Raw genomic sequence first — 27,509 nt, forward strand, 5'->3', positions numbered from 1 at the left:
TCTTCATGATTTTGGCTGTCATTCATTGTGGACTTTCATTGGTAAGCTGCACCTGGAAACCCTTTTTTTTTGTTTTTGTTTTTTAAACCAGAGTAAACATCTAAAGGTCTTATGAGAGAACGACGCAGTATATTGAGAAGTAGGCCTATCTCTCAACGATGTCTCGCACACTATGTCTCGCACAGCCAAATGCTGGTAAGAAGTCAGAGGTTGGTGGATTTAATTCCTTTGCTGGTGGACCAAAGAGTTAATTTCAGGCCATGCTCGCACGTCTCAAGTTAGGCCTTCTTCTAAAACAACTAAACTTTGCATTCATTGACAACTTTGCATTCATTGACAACTTTGCATTCATTGACTGTGACAGTCCACCTTGTCCATCTGTCTCTCTATATCCATTCTGAATGTTTACCAATTACTATTAGTTTACGGCAGGACATACCAAATTCAAACTGGCAATTTCCTTGTTAAATAGCACCAGTAAATACAATTATACACTTCTATATAGCTCCCCTGACAGAAAACATTAAAATACGCCTAAAATGTATAATCTGTCGACTATTTATCACAGATAAAATGTCAGAGAACGTGTGCGCAGGAAAACCAGAGGAAACTTGGTGGAGTCCAATATTTACTCCTGTAATTCGGTCAACATAAAAAAAATACCTAATTGCTTCCCCATCCACTGAGTGGAGCGCAGAAGGACAGAAGTGTGTGCGAGTCCACACACAGCAGGCTCTGTTTGAGGAAAAAACAACAACAACAAAAAAAACAAAAATAATCCAGACATGCAAAGTATTGAAAATGACACAATGACTGAATTTGACAGAGACGTATGGTGAGCTGGATTGTATTTATAAAGCCAAACCCTGCTGTCTTCGGTCCTGTCTTTTTCTTCTAGTGACCAAATCGCTGTGCTAAACCACGACCTGGGTCTCGGTCTCCTAATGGCGACAAAAAATATCTTCAAGACGAAAACGACAGGGCTTTCTGAGAATAATTTTTTTTGTTTTTTAAAATACAGAGCTACAATTTGCTTGAAACCCATCTCCTCTCCTAGAAAACAAATAGGCCTAGATGTCTTAAGGTGCGACATTGCTTCAGAGCAATTAGAACCAAGCAGGTTTAAGAGGTCAAATGTTAATCGTTGTTTAGAGCACTTGTGCTTGTAAAGGGGTTGAGTGAAGCGAAACATTCCCATGGTTGAAAGGCAGGAGTGTGTTGTTGTCTCCCGTGTCTGGGCAACTCTAACCATCAGGGGCCTGAGTGTTTGTTGTTTTTCTCTTCTTCCAGGCACTTTCACTATATTTCTCACAGCTATAAACTCATACCATGCTAATTATTGTAAAGAAAATCAAATTCAAATCAAAGTTTATTGGTCGTGTACACAGATTTGAAAATACCACAGGTGCATCGAAAGCTTGTGTTTCTAGCTCCAACAGTGCAATAATAATACCTAGCATTGTTTTACTTTTTTTAACAATACGCACATAATCAGTAGACCTACAACCCAGGGTCACTAGATCACTGGTGTGCTATTTCAAATCATATACTTACAAAGAAATCTAATGGCAAACATCATATTCTTCAATTCCATACAAGCCAATGTGTCTCTGCTTTGCAACAGCTCACCAGCAGGTGGAAGTAGGCCCCCAGTGTTGGAGCCCCACCAGCTCTCAGGAGAGAACAGAGTGAAAATGTCAAGCGTGCTGGTTTGGGTGGGTTGATACATCTCCTGTGTGTATACATTTGGGCTCAGATTCCCACTGCAACTTTCAGGGTTTGCAGGGGGTCACCGGGATCAATTGCTCTTGTAACTTAAGACTCTAAAGAGCAAATAATACCTAAACAATGAGGAAACCTTGTGCCTGTGGCTGGAGGAGTGTGTGTGCATGCATGTCTTTGCCAAAGTATGTGAATTTATATGAATATGTGCTTGCGAGTGTGTGTGTGTGTGTTGTGTGTTTGGAGCGAGGCAGCAGGAGGAGACAGTCTGCAGAGCTAAATCTAATCTCAACATCATCAAAGCCCCCCACTTTACCTCCACTCTCTCATACCTCTCAGCCTGTACAAAGCGCAAACAAACCATCACAGGGGATTATTATGGAGAAGAAGAGAAAGAAACGCTTTAGCAGATTTGGTAACTGAGCTAATTTTATAACAATTGCCCAGTCAGTCATTTATGTTTCCATAGCTTGACCCCTTGCTGTCCATTTTGAAGCCTGTCTAAATCTCCTTTTAGATATAGCCTAGCCCAGTGGTCACCAACCGGTCGATCGCAATCGGCTGGTCGAGCTCAAAGGCATTCCTTCTCCATCGCCAAACATTTCTGTAAAAAACTGGGTTAATGTTGCATAGGCTTAAATCATGTAAAAAAAAGAATCTGAGCGGTATATCTTGGCTTGCATTTAGACTCAGAAAGTGATCTTGACTCAGAATAGGTTGGTGAACAATGGCCTAGCCTAGACCTATAACTACTAGGCCTACTTGTTACAAAATAAGACACCGTGAGAAACACTCAAAGATCCTTGCAATAGAGGGGACTACGCGACATTGATTTTATCACTGTGTTTTCTTCGAACTCTTGGGTATGAGAAATGGAGAGTTCAGATGAGTCACAACAAAATAGTCAATACAATAAACTATCTCATATCCAAAGGTCATCTATATTAATCTCGGCTACAGCAAACATTACTATACTTCTCAGATTTAAATAAATAATACTAAAATGAATAAATATATATATATACACACACTACCATTCAAAAGTTTGGGGTCACTTAGAAATGTCCTTGTTTTCTAAAGAAAAGCAATTTTTTTGTCAAATAACATCAAATTGATCAGAAATACAGTGTTGACATTGTTAATGTTGTAAATGGCTATTGTAGCTGGAAACGGCTGATTTTTAATGGAATATCTACATAGGCGTACAGAGGCCCATTATCAGCAACTATCAGTACTGTGTTCCAATGGCACGTTCTGTTTGCTAATCCAAGTGTATCATTTAAAAAAGTCTAATTGATCATTAGAAAACCCTTTTGCAATTATGTTAGCACAGCTGAAAACTGTTGTGCTGATTAAAGAAGCAATAAAACTGGCCTTCTTGAGATTAGTTGAGTATCTCGAGCATCAGCAATTGTGGGTTCGATTACAGGCTCAAAATGGCCAGAAACAAATAACTTTCTTCTGACACTCGTCGGTCTATTCTTGTTCTGAGAAATGAAGGCTATTCCATGCGAGAAATTGCCAAGATTCATGGCAGCAGGATGAAACCGGATGTCATTGTATTCAATTCCACCGCGAAATACCATACACTGTGTTCACTTTGAGGTTGAAAGTGCTTTATATATTCAGTTTGGAATATTGATCGTAAGTTAGCATGTTCTTCAAACCAACATGTAGTGTAGTCCACGAGTTCATGCCATCATACCATCCAGTCTGACTTTTTTGAGTCACATACGTGAATGCAGCATAAACTGAGAACAATGTAGAATTTTAATTTAGTGACCACTGTTAATCTCCAGTTGCTCTAATGCCAGATGTTGACTTCTTGCGCTTGACAAGTTAAAGGCCTAGTGCAGTCCAAAACGTGATTTCCCTGTGTTTTATATACACTCACCGGCCAGTGTATTAGGTACACCACCCCGTTCACAGAAAAATGGATCGCTCCTATAGACAGTGAGTCACGTGGCCGTGGCTTGCTATACAAAGCAGGCAGACAGGCATCGAGGCATTCATTTACTGTTCGATTGAACGTTAGAATGGGAAAAACAAGTGACCTAAGCGACTTTGAGCGTGGTATGATCGTCGGTGCCAGGCGCGCCAGATTCAGTATCTCAGAAAAGGCCGCCCTCCTGGGCTTTTCACACACAACAGTGTCTAGTGTTTACACAGAATGGTGCGACAAACAAAAAACATCCAGTCAGCGGCAGTCGTGTGGCGAAAACGGCTTGTTAAATGAGAGAGGTCGAAGGAGAATGACAAGAATCATGCAAGCTAACAGGCGGGCCACAAACGAACAAATAACCACGCCGTACAACAGTGGTGTGTTGAACTGCATCTCGGAACGCACAACTCGTCGATCGTTGTCACGGATGGGCTATTGCAGCAGACGACCACACCGGGTTCCACTCCTATCAGCTAAAAACAAGAAGAAGCGGCTCCAGTGGGCACGCAATCACCAACACTGGACAATTGAGAAGTGGAAAAACATTGCCTGTAACATGACAGCGAGTTCAGTTTACTTGAGTGGCCTCCAGACCTCAAACCAATAGAGCATCTTTGGGATGCGATGGAACGAGCTGTTCGCAGCATGAATGTACCACCATCCAATCTGCAGCAACTGCATGATGCCATCGCGTCAGCATGGATCAACATCCCTGTGGAACGTTTCCGACACCTTGTGGAATGCCCCGAAGAATTCAGACTATTCTGGAGGCAAAGGGGGGTTCGACCCGGTACTAGATGGGTGTACCTAATAAACTGTTTGCTGAGTGTGTGTATGTATATATGTATATATATTTAGAAAATATATATATGGGGGACTGGAAATAATGCAGACAATTACATTGATGGAAGCTATCTGCAATATTAAAGTTGATCTATCCCCTAATTATTTATGTTTTAAAACAGCATCTTGTTTAGCTTGTCTTGTTTTTTGTGTGTGTTTTTCCCCCCCTTTGAACAAACCCACATCACTTGGGGGGAAAAACAAGCAATGTGTCCACTTGATGAAGAAAGGCTCTCCTGACTCCCATGGATGCAAACAGCAATGTCATATTCAAGCTTTACTGAGAAAGAAAGAAATTGGGACCACATCAGACTTCCCGCCAGATCGTCCTCTACCCCTCCACTTATTTCGGCCCAGTCTTTTATTTTGAAGTTTAATAGAAAACATGACTGGAACGTTGTGTTGTTTGTTGGGTATTTGAGCAACCCTAATGTTTGGTCTCACTGCACTTAAGGGATTCATTAACAAAACACTTAGATGAAAGAACACATTATTCTTCTCTTATGCCTTTGTATATTATGCCCATTTTTGGTAAACAGTAGAACAACAGACTTAAAGTGTAGGCTACCCAAACGTAATGTTAACTGGTCACCACCTGTATTTAAGGCTAGCCTATTTAAAAAATAATGTTAACAGGATTTAATGGTTATTATCTCTTTGTGAAAGAGACAGGTATTAAAGTCTTGGATGTTTGATAGTTTGTGATTAAGGAAATGTTTCTGCCTATTTTAATACATATATGCAAAATGATAGCGGAATTGATCATGTTTGAGTAATCAATTATCCTTTAGATTACATATTGTCTTATGTGGCATATGCCTATTTGTCAAGGAATGAGTCTAATTTCTTAATTACAGAATGCCGTTATGGCACATATCAATCAGAATTTTGCCTATAAAGCCTGTGTCTCTGAAGCAGTACAATATTTTTGTTACAATTAAACTGTTTAGTCTGCAGAGCATCTGGATTTTGTCTTGTTGCCCCTAAGTTTGACACTAGTCTACAGAGAGTGTTTGTGCATTTGTCTCCATATTTTACACTTTATGTTCTTTTCATTTATGCAAAACAGGCGCAATCCCTTTTTCGAAACGTCTGTGGGAATTTGCCTGGCCTCCGTGCGAAAAGAGAATGGAGATTAACCCAAATGGTAAAGACAGTGTTTAGCAGGATATTCAGCTCAGGTAAATCCCCTCAAATCACAACCTAATGGTGAGAGAATTATTGGCAGTGGTGTGTGTGTGTTTGTGAAAGAGATAGATAGAGAAAGAAAGATAAAAAAAAGAGAGAGATAGTTTGGGGGACAGACAGAAGAAGACTAGTGAGACCACAAAACAATGAATTGTTGTATTTGTATTTATTATGGATCCCCATTAGCTGCTGCCAAGGCAGCAGCTTCACTTCCTGGGGTCCAGCAAAATTAAGGCAGTTCATACAATTTTAAAAACATTACAATACATTCACAACACACTGTGTGCCCTCAGGCCCCTACTCCACCACTACCACATATCTACAGTACGTATGTTATCGTGTGTGTGTGTATGCATGTGTCTGCGCCTATGTTTGTGTTGCTTCACAGTCCCCGCTGTTCCATAAGGTGTTTTATATATTTTTAAAATCTAATTTTACTACTTGCATCAGTTACTTGATGTGGAATAGAGTTCCATGTAGTCATGGCTCTATGTAGTACTGTGCGCCTCCCATAGTCTGTTCTGGACTTGGGGACTGTGAAGAGACCTCTGGTGGCATGTCTTGTGGGGTATGCAAGGGTGTCCGAGCTGTGCGCCAGTAGCTCAAACAGACAGCTTGGTGCACCTAACATGTCAACACCTCTCATAAACACAAGTAGTGATGAAGTCAATCTCTCCTCCACTTTGAGCCAGGAGAGATTGACATGGATATTATTAATATTAGCTCTCTGTGTACATCCAAGGGCCAGCCGTGCTGCCCTGTTCTGAGCCAATTGCAATTTTCCTAAGTCCTTTTTTGTGGCACCTGACCACACGACTGAACAGAAGTCCAGGTGTGACAAAACTAGGGCCTGTAGGACCTGCCTTGTTGATAGTGCTATTAAGAAGGTAGAGTAGCGCTTTATTATGGACATGCTTCTCCCCATCTTAACTACTGTTGTATCAATATGCTTTGACCATGACCGTTTACAATCCAGGGTTACTCCAAGCAGTTTAGTCACCTCAACTTGCTCAATTTCCACATTATTTATTACAAGATTTAGTTGAGGTTTAGGGTTTAGTTAATGATCTGTCCCAAATACAATGCTTTTAGTTTTAGAACTATTTAGCACTAATTTATTCCTTGCCACCCACTCTGAAACTAACTGCAACTCTTTGTTAAGTGTTGCAGTCATTTCAGTCGCTTTAGTAGCTGACATGTATAGTGTTGAGTCATCCGCATACATAGACACTCTGGCTTTACTCAAAGCCAGTGGCATGTCATTAGTAAAGATTGAAAAAAGTAATGGGCCTAGACAGCTGCCCTGGGGAATTCCTGATTCTACCTGGATTATGTTGGAGAGGCTTCCATTAAAGAACACCCTCTGTGTTCTGTTAGACAGGTAACTCTGTATCCACAATATACAGTGGGGAAAATAAGTATTTAGTCAGCCACCAATTGTGCAAGTTCTCCCACTTAAAAAGATGAGAGAGGCCTGTAATTTTCATCATAGGTACACGTCAACTATGACAGACAAAATGAGAAGAAGAATTCCAGAAAATCACATTGTAGGATTTTTAATGAATTTATTTGCAAATTATGGTGGAAAATAAGTATTTGGTCAATAACAAAAGTTTCTCAATACTTTGTTATATACCCTTTGTTGGCAATGACACAGGTCAAACGTTTTCTGTAAGTCTTCACAAGGTTTTCACACACTGTTGCTGGTATTTTGGGCCATTCCTCCATGCAGATCTCCTCTAGAGCAGTGATGTTTTGGGGCTGTCGCTGGGCAACACGGACTTTCAACTCCCTCCAAAGATTTTCTATTGGGTTCAGGTCTGGAGACTGGCTAGGCCACTCCAGGACCTTGAAATGCTTCTTACGAAGCCACTCCTTCGTTGCCCGGGCGGTGTGTTTGGGATCATTGTCATGCTGAAAGACCCAGCCACGTTTCATCTTCAATGCCCTTGCTGATGGAAGGAGGTTTTCACTCAAAATCTCACGATACATGGCCCCATTAATTCTTTCCTTTACACGGATCAGTCGTCCTGGTCCCTTTGCAGAAAAACAGCCCCAAAGCATGATGTTTCCACCCCCATGCTTCACAGTAGGTATGGTGTTCTTTGGATGCAACTCAGCATTCTTTGTCCTCCAAACACGACGAGTTGAGTTTTTACCAAAAAGTTATATTTTGGTTTCATCTGACCATATGACATTCTCCCAATCCTCTTCTGGATCATCCAAATGCACTCTAGCAAACTTCAGACGGGCCTGGACATGTACTGGCTTAAGCAGGGGGACACGTCTTGCACTGCAGGATTTGAGTCCCTGGCGGCGTAGTGTGTTACTGATGGTAGGCTTTGTTACTTTGGTCCAGCTCTCTGCAGGTCATTCACTAGGTCCCCCCGTGTGGTTCTGGGATTTTTGCTCACCGTTCTTGTGATCATTTTGACCCCACGGGGTGAGATCTTGCGTGGAGCCCCAGATCGAGGGAGATTATCAGTGGTCTTGTATGTCTTCCATTTCCTAATAATTGCTCCCACAGTTGATTTCTTCAAACCAAGCTGCTTACCTATTGCAGATTCAGCCTTCCCAGCCTGGTGCAGGTCTACAATTTTGTTTCTGGTGTCCTTTGACAGCTCTTTGGTCTTGGCCATAGTGGAGTTTGGAGTGTGACTGTTTGAGGTTGTGGACAGGTGTCTTTTATACTGATAACAAGTTCAAACAGGTGCCATTAATACAGGTAACGAGTGGAGGACAGAGGAGCCTCTTAAATAAGAAGTTACAGGTCTGTGAGAGCCAGAAATCTTGCTTGTTTTTAGGTGACCAAATACTTATTTTCCCCCATAATTTGCAAATAATTTCATTAAAAATCCTACAATGTGATTTTCTGGATTTTATTTTCTCAATTTGTCTGTCATAGTTGACGTGTACCTATGATGAAAATTACAGGCCTCTCTCATCTTTTTAAGTGGGAGAACTTGCACAATTGGTGGCTGACTAAATACTTTTTTTCCCCACTGTAGCAGGTGGAGTAAAGCCATAACACATACGTTTTTCCAGCAGCAGACTATGATCGATAATGTCAAAAGCAACACTGAAGTCTAACAAAACAGCCCCCACAATATTTTTATCATCAATTTCTCTCAGCCAATCATCAGTCATTTGTGTAAGTGCTGTGCTTCTTGAATGTCCTTCTCTATAAGCATGCTGAAAGTTAGTTGTCAATTGTATACTGTAAAATAGCATTGTATCTGGTCAAACACAATTTTTTCCAATAGTTTACTAAGGGTTGGTAACAGGCTAATTGGTCGGCTATTTGAGCCAGTAAAGGGGGCTTTACTATTTTTAGGTAGCGGAATGACTTTTGCTTCCCTCCAAGCCTGGGGGCACACACATTCTAGTAGGCTCAAATTGAAAATATGGCAATATCGTCCGCTATTATCCTCAGTAATTTTCCATCCAAGTTGGAATTGATCATCATGACAGCTGATGCAGATTCATTGATCATCATGACAGCTGATGCAGATTCATTGATCATCATGACAGCTGATGCAGGTTCATGGCAATTCTTGTGGGGTGACTTGTGAAAACTTGCTCTGTGTCAACTGGAAGAAATGGGGTGAAGAGATTTATTTAACTGCTCAAATTAGGATTCTCATGTAATAGGGCCAATAAATATAGCCTAGACTATGGTATTCTAATTTCAGAGCAGCTAAATTCCACCAAAGCATCACATTTACTGCACTGTAGAAGCACTTTAATTTTTCTTTATTTAACCTTTATTTAACTAGGCAAGTCAGTCAGTTAAGAACAAATTCTTATTTACAATGACGGCCTACACCGGCCAAACCCTATGGGACTCCCAATCACGGCCAGTTGTGATACAGCCTGAAATTGAACCAGGGGGTCTGTAGTGACGCCTCAAGCACTGAGATGCAGTGCCTTAGACCGCTGTGCCACTCGGGAGCCCGACTTTAACTTTGGATTCTGCCAGAACGTTTTTCTGTTCAATTGCCAAAAGTTCTCCAATAGGAGAGACGTTCACAGTTTACTGCGAACAGAAAAAACTAAGCTAAAATAGACCCGGGTTTTCAAAATGTAACTCAATGTTTTGAGAATTTAACAGATTATCATTTCCATTTCAAATTCGCCATATGAGGGCACCCCCTACCTCGCTCAAGTTTAGCAATAATGCATACTTCTAAGCGCTGGCTGATCGCCGCACTTTTCGGAGATTCAAAGAAAACACAGTAAAAAGCTGTTCCGTTTTGGAACTGCACTGCTGAAGGCACGGTGGGAAGCCAAAGGCTATTTTTCTACACACAATTTAACAATTTGGGGGTGACCTCCTCCATTTAAACATGAGAAGGCCAGCCTGCTGTGGATACCAGGAGGAGAGCGGTGAAATTGAGATCACTGTGCCCCCAACCGACCTCTACAAGGTAAAAGATTTCCCCCGACCACTGCACACTGCACACACTAGCCCTCTTACTAGTCCATAGAGCCTTTCGCTTCGCCTTCAAAAAGATGTTAACTTTCCACAAAGGGTAAAGTTTTTAATGAAAAAAGCAACCTATACATGTTACTTTATATTTGTTTACTTTTGACATTTTTTTTTGTTATCTGTTTAGTGAAGTGTCACTGGAAACTGAGAAGGTAGTGCATGTGTTGGAGGGGGGCCACATCTGTTCAGCATTAGGAGCCGGCCGTCAACATTGTTACTGGGGACCTAATTTAATATTTTCTCTGTTTTGATCTTCCACTTTTAATCACTGGCTCTTGGGAGGATCGTCTTTCCTCGAGAAATTGTTAGAAAGCTGAAAGAACAATGTTATTGCAGCATGTTTAGGGAATCAAACATGCGAAGAGAGGGCTCGCACACAAAAATGTTTTGCCTGTATCTGAAGTCGTACAGAGAGGACGACGAGCGGGTGGGGGCGGATGAAAACCACAACATAACTGTATGCAGTCAGGACATTCCAAACTCACAATTTCAATTTCTCCAAACGTTGGTTTACCGAGATCGTTTCAGATGATATCGGTAGTAGTAGGGGAGACAGCAGGAGGGTGGAGGGAGTAGGGGCAGGCACCACAGGCTACGTTTGAGTTTCCTCAAATCAGCATCCCTGCTGCTTTTATTACACCACCATTTCCAATATCATTGCAACAGGGGTGCGCAAAGCATAACAAAGCATAGTTGTGTGGAGCTGTGTGACTGGGCTTGTTTCTCCTGCCGATGGTAGGTGGGAACATCAGGTACGGATCAAGAGCTGAAGCCCCTGGGGAAATCCAGAGGAGTTCTTCAAGGTGCCTTTGATGGGGCTTCTGCATATCACAGTGGTCATATCACAGTATGAAAATTACATTTACATTTTAGTCATTTAGCAGACGCTCTTATCCAGAGCGACTTACAGTTAGTGAGTGCATACATTTTTCATACTGGCCCCCCGTGGGAAACGAACCCACAACCCCGGCGTTGCAAGCGCCATGCTCTAGTCTACCAACTGAGCTACAGGGGACTATCACATAGCCAAAGACATGGTTCCTATTTACACAGTCAGCTTCAAGAAGATGATAAAATGTATGCACTCACTAACTGTAAGTCACTCTGGATAAGAGTGTCTGCTAAATGACTAAAAATGTAAATGTAAAAATGTCATGCTGCATGCGGCACACTTATTCTATTTGCCAGTGGCTTGCAATGAGCTCTTTATTTCAACACCAATGATGGGTTTGCGACTATGTCGTGGTGAGAGAGTCTGAAAATCCAGGAAGAGATTTGCCCCTGACCACAGATCTAGTCATGAAAAAAAAAATCCAGGGGAAGGCGCATGCGCGTACCGATAGGACGCATGGGAGATGGTAACTCCATTTTGTACCGTCAAAACTGTGATTATATGTAGAAACCAGACAACATAGTTTAAATAAATATTTTAAAATTGATAGATCAATATATCCCCAAGCAAGCTTCTAGTAAGTTGAGACAATATTCCCTCCCCCTCATACAATTTTGACTATTCTCCCCAAGTTACTGTTCTTCTCTAGGAAGTAATGATATAATTAGCCGATGCCAATGAGATACATGGACACTGAAAATACAATATAAAAGAGGAAATATAGCATGTAAGTCAATAATTGTTCTATGGATGATTATGTGTGTGTGTGTGTGTGTGTGTGTGTGTGTGTGTGTGTGTGTGTGTGTGTGTGTGTGTGTGTGTGGGCAAGAGGGTGTGAGTGGGTATGTGTCTGTGCATATGAATGGGAGAGTAAAGGAGGGTAAATATGAATATGTATAGGAGGGTGGGAGAGAATGGGTGTGCGGAGGCATAGGGTATATGTTGTGTGTGAATGAAGGAGAATGGATGAGTAAATAGATGTATAGAGGGGTGTAAATGTGTTTGAGAAGAAGGGGGGTGAGACAGAGGTTGGGTTAAACTTGGCCTGGGTGGGTAAGGGAGGACTAGGAGGGGAGGTGTGATAAGCTTGGCTTGGTGGGGCAAGGGTGGGTAAGGAAGGGAGGGTGGGACAAGCTTGGCTTGGGGGGGGGGGGGGTGCAAGAGGGAGTAAACATGGGAGGTGGGGATAAGCTTGTCTTGGGTGGGATAAGGGAGGAGAACAGGAAGGGGGTGGTGGAGAGGGATGGATTTGGTTTGGGAGAGAGGGAAGGAAGGAAGGACTTTATTATACTACAATGTAATTGTATTTTTTTTTATGACTTGTAAACCCGTTGTAAAATGAAAAAGAGTTTTGGACATATTAGGAAATGATGTCAAATCATTATTATAACTTGTTTGTCATTACAACAAAGATTTAATGGTGGTTATTGGTGAGAATGGAGAGGGGCTATATCCAGGGGATTGGGATGGGGTGACTGGGAGGACATCAGACATTACCCTGAGGTGTGCATGGGGCTTCCACTCATCCCAGTTCAGTCTCTCGTACGACCCACTCACCCCAAGCAGACCCCCACCAGCCACTATACTTTAATTTATAAAGTAATACAAACCAATCACAGTACTTAAGTGGCGGTCTTTCTTCAAATGTATATACAATGTATCTACCGTTTTTTTTTGGTACATTAGGAGAGGAGGCAGAGCTAAAAAGCCCTAAAAAGGCATTGCGCCTCAAGTACAAAGACATAATTTGCTTTGTGTTTATTTCAATTTAATTTGTATGTCTGCTCAGCCCACACGCTCTATACTAAATGTTTACAAATGTATTAAAAATAAAAAACAGATACCTTATTTGCATAAGTTTTCAGACCCTTTACTATGAGACTCGAAATTGAGCTCAGGTGCATCCTGTTTCCATTGATCATCCTTGAGATGTTTCTACAACTTAATTGGAGTCCACCTGTGGTAAATTCAATTGATTTGGAAAGGCACACACCTGTCTATATAATGTCCCACAGTTGACAGTGCATGTCAGAGCAAAAACCAAGCCATGAGGTCGAAATAATTGTCCGTAGAGCTCCGAGACAGGATTGTGTCGAGGCACAGATCTGGGGAAGGGTACCAAAAACTTTTTGCAGCATTGAAGGTCCCCAAGAACACAGTGGCCTCCATCATTCTTAAATGGAAGAAGTTTGGAACCACCAAGACTCTTCCTAGAGCTGGCCGCCCAGCCAAACTGAGCAATCAGGGGAGAAGGGCCTTGGTCAGGGAGGTGACCAAGAACCCGATTGTCACTCTGACAGAGCTCCAGAGTTCCTCTGTGGAGTTGGGAGAACCTTCCAGAAGGACAACCATCTGTGCAGCACTCCACCAATCAGGCCTTTATGGTAGAGTGGCCAGACGGAAGGCACATGACAGCCCGCTTGGAGTTTGCCAAAAGGCACCTAAAGACTCTGACCATGAGAAACAAGATTCTCTGGTCTGATGAAACCAAGATTGAACTCTTTGGCCTGAATGCCAAGAAGTCACATCTAGAGGAAACCTGGCACCATCCCTATGGTGAAGTATGGTGGTGGCAGCATCATGCTATGGGGATGTTGTTCAGCGGCAGGGACTGGGAGACTAGTCAGGATCGAGGGAAAGTTGAACGGAGCAAAGTACAGAGCGATCCTTGATGAAAACCTGCTCCAGAGCGCTCAGGACCTCAGACTGGGGCTAAAGTTCACCTTCCAACAGGACAATGACCCTAAGCACACAGCCAAGACAACACAGGAGTGGCTTCGGGACAAGTCTGAATGTCCTTGAGGTGACCCAGCCAGAGCCCGAACTTGAACCTGATCTAACATCTCTGGAGAGACCTGAAAACAGCTATGCAGCGACGCTCCCCATCCAACCTGACAGAGCTTGAGAGGCTCTAAAGAGAAGAATGGGAGAAACTCCCCAAATACAGGTGTGCCAAGCTTGTAGCGTCATACCCAAGAAGACAAGGCTGTAATCGTTGCCAAAGGTGCTTCAACAAAGTACTGAGTAAAGGGTCTGAATTCGTAAGTAAATGTGATATTTCAGTTGTTTTTTAGTGGGGGGGTATTTATACTATGATCCTCCTAATTCTATGGAATGCCCACTGCCCTCATATGTCATATCTGCTAAAATGTTTTACATGGTTCTTCAATGATAGTAATGGTGTACAACTTATCACATGGAATGTGCACGGGTTCCATGATGGGGGGAAAAAAGTATATAGTTTTACGAACAGTTAGAGATTGTCAGCAGATGTGGTTTTCTTGCAAGAGTTAAATAAAAAATATAACATTTGAACATTTAAAGAGGAGCTGGGTTGGAGAGGCCTATGCTGCCACCTACTGTAGTAACAGCAGAGGTGTAGGAATCCTGATAAATAAGAATACACCATTTTCCCTTATATCCCAGCACATGGACCAAGAAGGTCGTTTTTTTAAATGTTGAATTGTACGTTACATGGTGAAAAATACACATTGATTTCATTGTATATCCCACCAGGGGAAAATCATTTTTTTATTTTTCATCAGATCAAATCCAGACAGGTACTATATTTTAGCAGGTGACCTAAATCATACATTCGATAAGATTGACAGATGTAGTAATAAAAAAGGCACATTTAGGGAGCCTCCAAAGAGGCTGAAAAATGTATTCTCTACAAACTATTTACAGGACACCTGACGATTATTATTCCCAACTACAAAAGACTATTCCATATTTTCTCAAAGTAAGAAAAGCTATTCAAGAATTGACCAAATGTATTTCCAAAAATGCACTCAACAATTTACTGGATTAAAAAATGCATGATATAGTGATATCGGATCATGCTCCGGTATCATGTTTAATTACACCAATAGAAAATACACTTAGCGACAGAGCTTCTGGACCTGAAATTTATGAAATAGGTAAATGAAAAAATAAAAACCTTTACCATTACAAATATAGACAGAGAAATTTTAATTTACGTCATTTAGCAGACGCTCTTATCCAGAGCGACTTACAGGAGCAATTAGGGTTAAGTACCTTGCTCAAGGGCACAGACAGATTTTTCACCTAGGGATTCGAACCAGCAACCGTTCGGTTACTGGCTCAACGTTCTTAACCGCTAGGCTACCTGCCGCTGTGCATTAGGGGGGTGATAATCTCGTACTCTGCAAAAGTTACATCTGATTTAGAAATGTAAATTAAAGAAAAATAAATCTCTATCTTAGAAAAATACCATAAATAATCTTTACATGGTAAAGAAGAAACTATAATTTCTGAACTTAAGCAGGAATGCAATCTTTTACTTTTGATGAGAGCCAACAACTACAGGTTAAACTCAAATAAAGCATACTACTTAATGGCAAATAAACCTGGTAAATATCTTGCAGCTCTTACAAAACTAATACATACTAAACCAGTTACAATTGTAAAAGATAAAAGATACAAAAGTGGTAATTGGAAACAACGCGATTAATCACAATTTTAAAAGCTTCTATAAAAATGCATATAAATCAGAATTAAACAGTTGGACGGATCCTATAGCCTTCTTAGACCCAACAACTCTGTAGCAATTATCAGCAGACAAAATATAATCACTAAAAACAGAGATCACCCAAGAATAAATATTAGATAATGTTAAAACATTCTCATGGAGAACAGCTCATGGAATGGATGGCTTTTCCATAGAATTCTATTCAACATTTTTGGACAAAGTAGCCCCCCTATTTACACAATGACAATACACGTAACTCAATTAAGTACTTCCATGTATCAAACTGTTATTTGAAATGATATTAAAACCAGGAAGATCTAGAGAGTCCCCTGCTGATTATAGACAGTCATGAACCTCATGGTTTCAGGCTATTATGATGGATGATGATGGAAATCTGTGGGCTCCGGTTACACAATACGTTTTTGTGTGTTCGAAGCACTTCATCACCGGTAAATCGCTAACACTTGTTTGTATCTAACTAGCTATGTGTATTGCATTAATCTTGCTAGTTGGCTTGTAGTAAGCACTTGTGAGCTTTATCCGTCCAAATGACAGCTATAATATTCTTCTGCATTTGGATATTTATGCAAAACTGGAGATTCCACCAAGTAGGTGTAGATATCGCCATAGGCTACTTTGGGCCATTTGGTAGGGTTGTCTCCCCAGCTGGTCTCCGGCAAGTTGAAAGGACATATAGGCAAGACAACAAGAATCACATTTTCTAAATACCTAGACCGTTCCAGGGCAGGCAAAGACTGGAAGTAGTTACGTAACATATCTAAGACTAGCGAATTAGATCGAGATTTACTTATTTCGCTAGCCAGCCAGCTAACGTCAGCTACCCGGCAAAAAAGCTAGGGGTAAACAAACAGTGATGGAAGTTAAGTATGACAGCTTTACTATCTTTACTGTCAGTGTTAGCAGGTCGGATAACAAATTAGAGTGGCAGAATAAGTGTCATGCTAATAATTTGTTGTTGTGACAGCCAAGTATGTTAATAACAACACGAGGCTGCTGAAAACGTTTATTGAAACGACAAAAAAAAAGTGTCAGTAGTTTGCTTAGGATACAGCCAAAGCTAGGCTAATTACATGGGAGTAACGGGAGTGCCCTAAGCCTGTACCCTACTCGGGGGCGTGGTCACATTAAGCCATGCCTCGCTGTGTGGAAATTTCTGGAACGCATCACTAACCTGTCAAAGGCTGCCAGGTAGCTAATTAGTTACATGCAAAGTACTTAGCAAGTTAGAGGTCAAATAATATAAGCAGTGAGCACATCATAGACCTAACTTTAGGCCTAAATTAGATAGCTATTCTCAGGGAATGCGCAGACCAGCTGGCTGGAGTGTCCACGGACATATTCAATCTCTACCTATCCCAGTCTGCTGCCCCCACTTGCTTCAAGATGTACACCATTATTCCTGTACCCAAGAACGCAAAGGTAACTGAACTAAATGACTATCGCCAAGCACTCTCGACTAGCACTCACTTCTGTCATCATGAAGTGCTTTGAGAGGCTAATTAAGGACCATATCACCTCTACCTTACACCCTAGACCCACTTCAATTTGCATACCGCTCCAATAGAGCCACAGATGATGCAATCGCCATCGCACTGCACACTGCCCCATCCAATCTGGACAAGAGGAATACCTACGTAAGAAAGCTGTTCATTGACTATAGTGCAGCCTTCAACACCATAGTACCCTCCAAGCTCATCATTAAGCTCGGGCCCTGGGTCTGAACCCTGCCCTGTGCAACTGGGTCCTGGACTTGCTGATGGGCCGCCCCCAGGTGGTGAAGGTAGGAAACAACACCTCCACCTCACTGATCCTCAACACATGGGCCCCACAAGGGTGCGTGCTCAGCACCCTACTGTACTCCCTGTTCACCCATGACTGCGTGGCCATGCACGCCTCCAACTCAATCATCAAGTCTGCAGACGACACAACAGTAGTAGGCCTGACTACCAACAATGACGACACAGCCTACAGGGAGGAGGTGAGGGCCCTGGCGGAGTGGTGCCAGGAAAATAACCTCTCCCTCAACGTCAACAAAACGAAGGAGCTGATCGTGGACTTCAGGAAACAGCAGAGGGTGCACGCCCCTATCCACATCGAAGGGACCGCAGTGGAGAAGGTGGAAAGCTTCAAGTTCCTCGGCGTACACATCACTGACAATCTGAAATGGTCCACCCACACAGACAGTGTGGTGAAGAAGGCGCAACAGCGCCTCTTCAACCTCAGGAGGCTGAAGAAATTTGGCTTGGCCCCTTACAAACTTTTACAGATGCACAATTGAGAGCATCCTGTCGGGCTGTATCGTCGCCTGGTATGGTAACTGCACCGTCCGCAACCACAGGGCTCTCCACAGGGTGGTGCAGTCTGTCCAACGCATCACAGGACACCTACAGCACCCGATGTTACAGGAAGGCCAAAAAGATCATCAAGGTCATCAACCACCCGAGCCACGGCCTGTTCACCCCGCTACCATCCAGAAGGCGAGGTCAATACAGGTGGATCAAAGCTGGGACTGAGAGACTGAAAAACAGCTTCTATCTCAAGGCCATCAGACTGTTAAATAGCCATCACTTGGTTACTCTACCCTGCACCTTAGAGGCTGCTGCTCCATATACATAGACATGGAATCACTGGTCACTTTAATAATGTTTACATACTGCTTTACTCATTTCATACAGTTGAAGTCGGAAGTTTACATACACCTTAGCCAAATACATTTAAACTCAGTTTTTCACAATTCCTGACATTTAATCCTTGTAAAAATTCCCTGTCTTAGGTCAGTTAGGATCACCACTTTATTTTAAGAATGTGAAATGTCAGAAAAATAGTAGAGAGAATATTGTTGTGAATTTTGGTATTTTTAAGTATGCTTGGGGTCATTGTCCATTTGGAAGACCCATTTGCGACCAAGCTTTAACTTCCTGACTGATGTCTTGAGATGTTGCTTCAATATATCCACATAATTTTCCTTCCTCATGATGCCATCTATTTTGTGAAGTGCACCAGTCCCTCCTGCAGCAAAGCACCCCCACAGCATGATGCTGCCACCCCCGTGCTTCACTGTTGGGATGGTGTTCTTCGGCTTGCAAGTCATCCCCTTTTTCCTCCAAACATAACGATGGTCATTATGGACAAACAGTTCTGTTTTTGTTTCATCAGACCAGAGGACATTTCTCCAAAAAGTACGATCTTTGTCCACATTTGCAGTTGCAAACCGTAGTCTGGCTTTTTTACAGCGGTTTTGGAGCAGTGGCTTCTTCCTTGCTGAGCGGCCTTTCAGGTTATGTTGATATAGGATTTGTTTTACTGTGGATATAGATACTTTTGTACCTGTTTCCTCCAGCATTTTCCCATGATGTCAAGCAAAGAGGCACTGAGTTTGAAGGTAGGCCTTGAAATACGTCCACAGGTACACCTCCAATTGCCTCAAATGATGTCAATTAGCCTATCAGCAGCTTCTAAAGCCATGACATCATTTTCTGGAATTTTCCAAGCTGTTTAAAGGCACAGTCAACTTAGTGTATGTAAACTTCTGACCCACTGGAATTGTGAAACAGTGAATTATAAGTGAAATAATCTGTCTGTAAACAATTGTTGGAAAAATGACTTGTGTCATGGACAAAGTAGATGTCCAAACCGATTTGCCAAAACTATAGTTTCTTAACCAAAAAATGTGTGGAGTGGTTGAAAAACAAGTTTTATTGACTCCAATCTAAGTGTACGTAAACTTCCGACTTCAACTGTATGTACAGTGGGGGAAAAAAGTATTTAGTCAGCCACCAATTGTGCAAGTTCTCCCACTTAAAAAGATGAGAGAGGCCTGTAATTTTCATCATAGGTACACATCAACTATGAGAAGAAAAAAATCCAGAAAATCACATTGTAGGATTTTTAATGAATTTATTTGCAAATGATGGTGGAAAATAAGTATTTGGTCAATAACAAAAGTTTCTCAATACTTTGTTATATACCCTTTGTTGGCAATGACACAGGTCAAAGTTTTCTGTAAGTCTTCACAAGGTTTTCACACACTCTTGCTGGTATTTTGGCCCATTCCTCCATGCAGATCTCCTCTAGAGCAGTGATGTTTTGGGGCTGTCGCTGGGCAACACGGACTTTCAACTACCTCCAAAGATTTTCTATGGGGTTGAGATCTGGAGACTGGCTAGGCCACTCCAGGACCTTGAAATGCTTCTTACGAAGCCACTCCTTCGTTGCCCGGGCGGTGTGTTTGGGATCATTGTCATGCTGAAAGACCCAGCCACGTTTCATCTTCAATGCCCTTGCTGATGGAAGGAGGTTTTCACTCAAAATCTCACGATACATGGCCCCATTCATTCTTTCCTTTACACGGATCAGTCGTCCTGGTCCCTTTGCAGAAAAAACAGCCCCAAAGCATGATGTTTCCACCCCCATGCTTCACAGTAGGTATGGTGTTCTTTGGATGCAACTCAGCATTCTTTGTCCTCCAAACACGACGAGTTGAGTTTTTACCAAAAAGTTATATTTTGGTTTCATCTGACCATATGACATTCTCCCAATCCTCTTCTGGATCATCCAAATGCACTCTAGCAAACTTCAGACGGGCCTGGACATGTACTGGCTTAAGCAGGGGGACACGTCTGGCACTGCAGGATTTGAGTCCCTGGCGGCGTACTGTGTTACTGATGGTAGGCTTTGTTACTTTGGTCCCAGCTCTCTGCAGGTCATTCACTAGGTCCCCCCGTGTGGTTCTGGGATTTTTGCTCACCGTTCTTGTGATCATTTTGACCCCACGGGGTGAGATCTTGCGTGGAGCCCCAGATCGAGGGAGATTATCAGTGGTCTTGTATGTCTTCCATTTCCTAATAATTGCTCACACAGTTGATTTCTTCAAACCAAGCTGCTTACCTATTGCAGATTCAGTCTTCCCAGCCAGGTGCAGGTCTACAGTTTTGTTTCTGGTGTCCTTTGACAGCTCTTTGGTCCTGGCCATAGTGGAGTTTGGAGTGTGACTGTTTGAGGTTGTGGACAGGTGTCTTTTATACTGATAACAAGTTCAAACAGGTGCCATTAATACAGGTAACGAGTGGAGGACAGAGGAGCCTCTTAAAGAAGAAGTTACAGGTCTGTGAGAGCCAGATATCTTGCTTGTTTGTAGGTGACCAAATACTTATTTTCCACCATAATTTGCAAATAAATTCATTAAAAATCCTACAATGTGATTTTCTGGATTTTATTTTCTCATTTTGTCTGTCATAGTTGACGTGTACCTATGATGAAAATTACAGGCCTCTCTCATCTTTTTAAGTGGGAGAACTTGCACAATTGGTGGCTGACTAAATACTTTTTTCCCCACTGTATATACTATATTCTATTCTACTGTATTTTAGTCAATGCCACTCCGACATTGCTCGTCCTAATATTTAAATATTTCTTAATTCCATTCTTTTACTTTTAGATTTGTGTGTATTGTTGTGAATTGTTAGATACTACTCCACTATTGGAGCTAGGAACACAAGCATTTCGCTACACCCGCAGTAACATCTGCTAAATATGTGTATGTGACCAACATAATTTGATTTGATTATCTAGTTAACGTTAGCTAGGTAACTGTCATGACTAAGCTAAATAAGAAACCTTTAGCTATAGTTAGTCGTCAAGTTAGCTAAGTTAACGTTAACTGTAACAACACCCAAACTCTATTGATTTACCTACATTTCTATTTCCCCCGTCTATAGCTACAACTGTTATGAAAATAAATTACAACAACTAATATCTTAGCTAGCTATCCAAGATGGCGTAGCAGTGCGGTCGTGTTTTTTTCTGTGTCCTTGTGTAAATAGCCATTTTTTTTAAGTTTTTTGTCTATTTTGTATGTATTTCTCAATTTTACTTTTCATTCTTTAGCTAAATATACTTTCCTGCAACCCGCCTCACCCAACGTGGAAAGGATTATATTATTTCTTTATAACTTTTATCAAGAACCTTAAGCTGAAACTAGTCTAGCTGTAACCGAATGGCTACTTGCTATTAGCCACCATTAGCGTCTTCACCATTGTCCGTGGCCTGCACTACCCAACAGCCAGCTCTAGCTCTAGCCTGGACAATTTGTCGGCCAGTCTGCACAGCGTGCTATCGACCCAGATCATAACGGATTTTCTGCCGGACGCACTAGAAGTACCCAACGCACTAGAAGACCAGTTCTTAAAGCCTTTAGCCGTATCCTTATTCTACTCCTCCTCTGTTCCTCTGGTGATGTAGAGGTTAACCCAGGCCCTGAAGCCCCCAGTATCACTCCTACTCCCCAGGCGTTATCATTTGTTGACTTCTGTAACCGTAAAAGCATTGGTTTCTTGCACGTTAACATCCGAAGCCTCCTCCCTAAGTTCGAGTTATTCACTGCGTTAGCACACTCCGCCAACCCTGATGTTCTAGCAGTGTCTGAATCCTGGCTTAGGAAGGTCACCAAAAAATCAGAAATGTCTATCCCCAACTACAACATTTTCCGTCTCGATAGAACTGCCAAAGGGGGTGGGGTTGCAATCTACTGTAGAGATAGCCTGCAGAGCTCTATCATACTATCCAGGTCTGTGCCCAAACAGTTTGAGCTTCTACTTCTAAAAATCCACCTTTCCAGAAATAAGTCTCTCACTGTTCCCGCTTGCTACAGACCCTCCTCAGCCCGGAGCTGTGCCCTGGACACCATATGTGAACTGATTGCCCCCCATCTATCCTCAGAGTTCGTATTGCTTGGTGACCTAAACTGGGATATGCTTAACACCCCGGCCAACCTACAATCTAAACTAGATGCCCTCAATCTCACACAAATTATCAACAAACCTACCAGGTACAACCCAAAATCTGTAAACATGGGCAACCTCATAGATATCATCCTGACAAATTGACCCTCTAAATACACCTCCGCTGTCTTCAACCAGGATCTCAGCGATCACTGCCTTTTTGCCTGCGTCCGTAATGGGTCCGCGGTCAAACGACCACCCCTCATCACTGTCAAACGCTCCCTAAAACACTTTAGCAAGCAGGCCTTTCTAATGGACCTGGCCTGGGTATCCTGGATGGATATTGACCTCATTCCGTCAGTAGAGGATGCCTGGTTGTTCTTTAAAAGTGCTTTCCTCTCAATCTTAAATCAGCATGCCCCATTCAAAAAATTCAGAACTAAGAACAGATATAGCCCCTGGTTCTCCTCAGACTTGACTGCCCTTGACCAGCACAAAAACATCCTGTGGCGTACTGCATTAGCATCGAACAGCCCCTGCGATATGCAACTTTTCAGGGAAGTCAGGAACCAATATACACAATCAGTTACGAAAGCAAAGGATAGCTATTTCAATCAGAAATGTGCATCCTGTAGCACTAACTCCCAAAAGTTTTGAGACACTGTAAAGTCCATGGAGAATAAGAGCACCTCCTCCCAACTGCCCACTGCACTGAGGCTAGGAAACACTATCACCACCGATAAATCTACAATAATCGAGAATTTCAACAAGCATTTTGCTACGGCTGGCCATGCTTTCCACCTGGCTACCACTACCCCGGCCACCAGCTCTGCACCCTCCGCTGCAACTTGCCCATGCCCCCCCCCACTTCTCCTTTACACTAATTCAGACAGCTGATGTTCTGAAAGAGCTGAAAAATCTGGACCCCTACAAACCAGCTGGGCTAGACAATCTGGACCCTTTATTTCTAAAATTAGCTGCCGAAATTGTCGGAACCCCTATTACTAGCCTGTTCAACCTCACTTTCGTAATGTCTGAGATCCCCAGAGATTGGAAAGCTGCCGCGGTCATCCCCCTCTTCAAAGGGGGTGACACTCTAGATCCAAACTGTTACAGAGCTATATCCATCCTGCCCTGCCTTTCGGAAGTTTTTGAAAGCCAAGTTAACAAACAGATCACCGACCATTTTGAATCCCACCGTACCTTCTCCGCTATGCAATCCGGTTTCCGAGCTGGTCATGGGTGCGCTCAAGGTCCTAAACGATATTATAACCGCGATCGATAAAAGACAGTACTGCGCAGCCGTCTTCATCGACCTGGCCAAGGCTTTCGACTCTGTCAACCACCGCATTCTTATTGGCAGACTAAATAGCCTTGGTTTCTCAAATGACTGCCTCGCCTGGTTCACCAACTACTTCTCAGATAGAGTTCAATGTGTCAAATCGGAGGGCCTGTTGTCTGGACCTTTGGCAGTCTCTATGGGGGTGCCACAGGGTTAAATTTTCGGGCCGACTATTCTCTGTGTATATCAATGATGTTGCTCTTACTGCTGGTGACGCTCGGATCCACCTCTATGCGAACGACACCATTTTGTATACATCTGGCCCTTCATTGGACACTGTGTTAACAAACCTCCAAACGAGCTTCAACGCCATACAACACTCCTTCCGTAGCCTCCAACTGCTCTTAAACACTAGTAAAACGAAATGCATGCTCTTCAACCGAACGCTGCTTGCACCCGCCCACCCGACTAGAATCACTACTCTCGGCGGGTCTGACCTAGAGTATGTGGACAACTACAAATACCTAGGTGTCTGGTTAGACTGTAAACTCTCCTTCCAGACTCACATTAAGCATCTCCAATCAAAAGTTAGATCTAGAATCAGCTTCCTATTTCACAACAAAGCGTCCTTCACTCATGCTGCCAAACATGCCCTCGTAAAACTGACTATCCTACCGATCCTTGACTTTGGCAATGTCATTTACAAAATAGTCTCCAACACTCTACTTAGCAAATTGGATGTAGTCTATCACAGTGCCATCCGTTTTGTCACCAAAGCCCCATATACTACCCACCATTGTGACCTGTACGCTCTTGTTGGCTGGCCCTCACTACATATTCGTCGCCAAACCCACTGGCTCCAGGTCATCTATAAATCACTGCTAGGCAAATCCCCGTCTTATCTTAGCTCACTGGTCACCATAGCAGCACCCACCCGTAGTCTGCGCTCCAGCAGGTATATCTCACTGGTCATCCCCAAAGCCAACACCTCCTTTGGCCGCCATTCCTTCCAGTTCTCTGCTGCCAATGACTGGAACGAACTGCAAAAATCTCTGAAGCTGGAGACTCTTATCTCCCTCACTAACTTTAGGCGTCAGTTGTCAGAGCAGCTTACCGATCACTGCACCTTAAGCATCTCCAACAGCCCATCTGTAATTAGCCCATCCAACTACCTCATCCCCATATTGTTATTTATTTTGCTAATTTGCACCCCAGTATCTCTATTTGCACATCATCTTTTGCACATCTATCATTCCAGTGTTAATACGAAATTGTAACTATTTTGCACTATGGCCTATTTATTGCCTTACCTCCATAATTTACTACATTTGCACACACTGTAGATATATTTCTGTTGTATTTTTGACTTTATGTTTTGTTTACCCCATATGTAACTCTGTGTTGTTGTTTTTATCGCACTGCTTTGCTTTATCTTGGCCAGGTCGCAGTTGTAAATGAGAACTTGTTCTCAACTGGCTTACCTGGTTAAATAAAGGTGAAAAAAAATAAAAAATAAAGAATAACGTTAGCCAGTAAATGGACACTCACCACTTCCTTCGCCTTGAGAGAAAATCCATTCTTGGGTCTGCTCTTCTTGAAGATTTCATCTTTAAGCGAATCAGACACTACTCCCATAGCTTTATTTCGGGTTTTGACCGTTTTGACACTGGCTTTGAACAGTAAAGTTATATCAACAGCCATTCTATGAGTAGCATCGAGGTCGAGGAGATCCACTGTCAACAAAGAGAGGGGGTTCGATTAATCTCGCGCTGTCGCCCGTGTTGGCGTGATTTTAACCGGCTGGAAAGTTGATCGCATTCGATATGGAAATGGCCTGCCTCCCGGGCGTGAGCCAGGTGCGGTTGGGGTGCCCTGCTCTGTCCGATGGCGAAATCGGCTCAAAACTAAAATGACGTAATGAAGCACGTGAAGTTGTAATGAGCAGAATTCTGTGTTTTCACATGCAAAAGTGATTGCTTTTGAAAAAAACGCTTTATCTGCCTTCCCAATGAAAACTAGTTTGAAAATTCAAACATGTATTTTATGGAAAAGAGATGTTATATGTTTCTGGACGATGCACCATGCTGCCTTTTCAAGAGTCGAAAAGTCTTGCCTCTTCGACTTCCCCGCTTTCGACCGATGATGGAACGGGCCATGGGCCAGCGTAATAGAACTCCCTCAGAAATGTCACCAATGTTGACGTCATATATTTGCGACACATGGGTGTGTTTAAGACAAGTATGTAAACATGGTACTAAAATCAGCAGCATTCCAGTTAAATACTGTTTAGCGATCAAAATAAGAAAATAATAGAATGAATGGACTTAGCTAGTATTACTCCAGTATGTTCAGCTATTAGAAATACATTCAGTGGGAGGCAGAGATGTATCCTTTCAAGGAAGAGTTAAAGTTTCAAGTTTTAATGTCACATGCAGAGTACAGTGAAATGCCTTTCTTGCAAGCTCCAAACCCAACAATGCAGTAAACAATATCAATGTAGCACTAAAAATAACATAAGGTGGAACAAAAACACGCAATAAATAAAAAAGAGAAATAAGAACATGAGAAACAAAGAAGCCATATACAGGGTCAGTGGTCAGTTTCAATACACAAATTGCAATGTGTAGGGAGTTGCTGACTATTAGGCCAATACAAGGATGACCTTCCTTCACAGGAGGCTGCTGAGGAGAGGATGGCTCATAATAATGGCTGGAATGGAGTGAGTTTGATGAGTTCCATACCATTCCATTGATTCCGTTCAAGCCATTACTATGAGCCCGTCCTCCCCAATTAAGGTGCAACCAGCCACCTGTGGTGGCCTTAATATGTTGGACAGATTTGTTTAATTAAAGGCCCAATGCAGCCGTTTTTATCTCAATATTAAATCATTTCTGAGTAACAATTAAGTAACTTACTGTGATTGTTTTCAGTCAAAAAGAAAGCTTCTTAGCAAGAGCGTTTTTTTCAAGCAAAAATTTAGCTTTGACTGTCTGGGAGTGATCTGAGTAGGGAGGGGAAATATGAAAACTAGCTGTTATAATCTTTGTACTTTGTGTCTATATACACACTACCGTTCAAAAGTTTGGGGTCACTTAGAAATGTCCTTGTTTTTGAAAGAAAAGCACATTTTTTGTCCATTAAAATAACATCAAATTGATCAGAAATACAGAGTAGACATTGTTAATGTTGTAAATGGCTATTGTAGCTGGAAACGGCTGATTTTTAATGGAATATATACATAGGCGTATAGAGGCCCATTATCAGCAACCATCAGTCCTGTGTTCCAATGGCACGTTTGCTAATCCAAGTTTATAATTTTAAAAGGCTAATTGATAATTAGAAAACCCGTTTGCAATTATGTTAGCACAGCTGAAAACTGTTGTGCTGATTAAAATGGCCAGAAACAAAAAACTTTCTTCTGAAACTCGTCAGTCTATTCTTGTTCTGCGAAATGAAGGCTATTCTCTGCAAGAAATTGCCAAGAAACTGAAGATCTCGTACAACGCTGTGTACTACTCACTTCACAGAACAGCGCAAACTGGCTCTAACCAGAATAGAAAGAGGAGTGGGAGGCCCGGTGCACAACTGAGAAAGAGGACAAATACATTAGAGTGTCTAGTTTGAGAAACAGGCGCCTCACAGGTCCTCAACTGGCAGCTTCATGAAATAGTACCCGCATGGAATTTCTCACATGGAATAGCCTTAATTTCTCAGAACAAGAATAGACTGACGAGTTTCAGAAGAAAGTTATTTGTTTCTGGCCATTTTGAGCCTGTTGCTTATTTAATCAGCACAACAATTTTCAGCTATGCTAACATATTTGCAAAAGGGTTTTCTAATGATCAATTAGCCTTTTAAAATGATAAACTTGGATTAGCAAACACAACGTGCCATTGGAACACAGGACTGATGGTTGCTG

The 27,509-nt window shown here is 42.2% G+C and overlaps 1 protein-coding gene across 1 annotated transcript in view; it reads right to left on the reverse strand.

The window, feature by feature from the left end:
* The window catches only part of LOC311134177 (syntaxin-18-like), a gene marked incomplete at its 3' end in the record, with an annotated part of 30,702 nt that extends 5,390 nt beyond the window's left edge, over nucleotides 1-25,312 (reverse strand). The window contains exon 1 of the mRNA XM_084167790.1: nucleotides 25,139-25,312. Coding sequence (XP_084023916.1) covers nucleotides 25,139-25,291 — 153 coding nt within the window. The 5' untranslated portion in view covers nucleotides 25,292-25,312. The remainder of the gene's footprint in view (nucleotides 1-25,138) is intronic.
* Nucleotides 25,313-27,509: the final 2,197 nt, after the last annotated feature.

Source organism: Coregonus lavaretus (genome assembly GCF_964263955.1).
Source record: "Coregonus lavaretus genome assembly, chromosome: 8".
NCBI lineage: Eukaryota > Metazoa > Chordata > Actinopteri > Salmoniformes > Salmonidae > Coregonus > Coregonus lavaretus.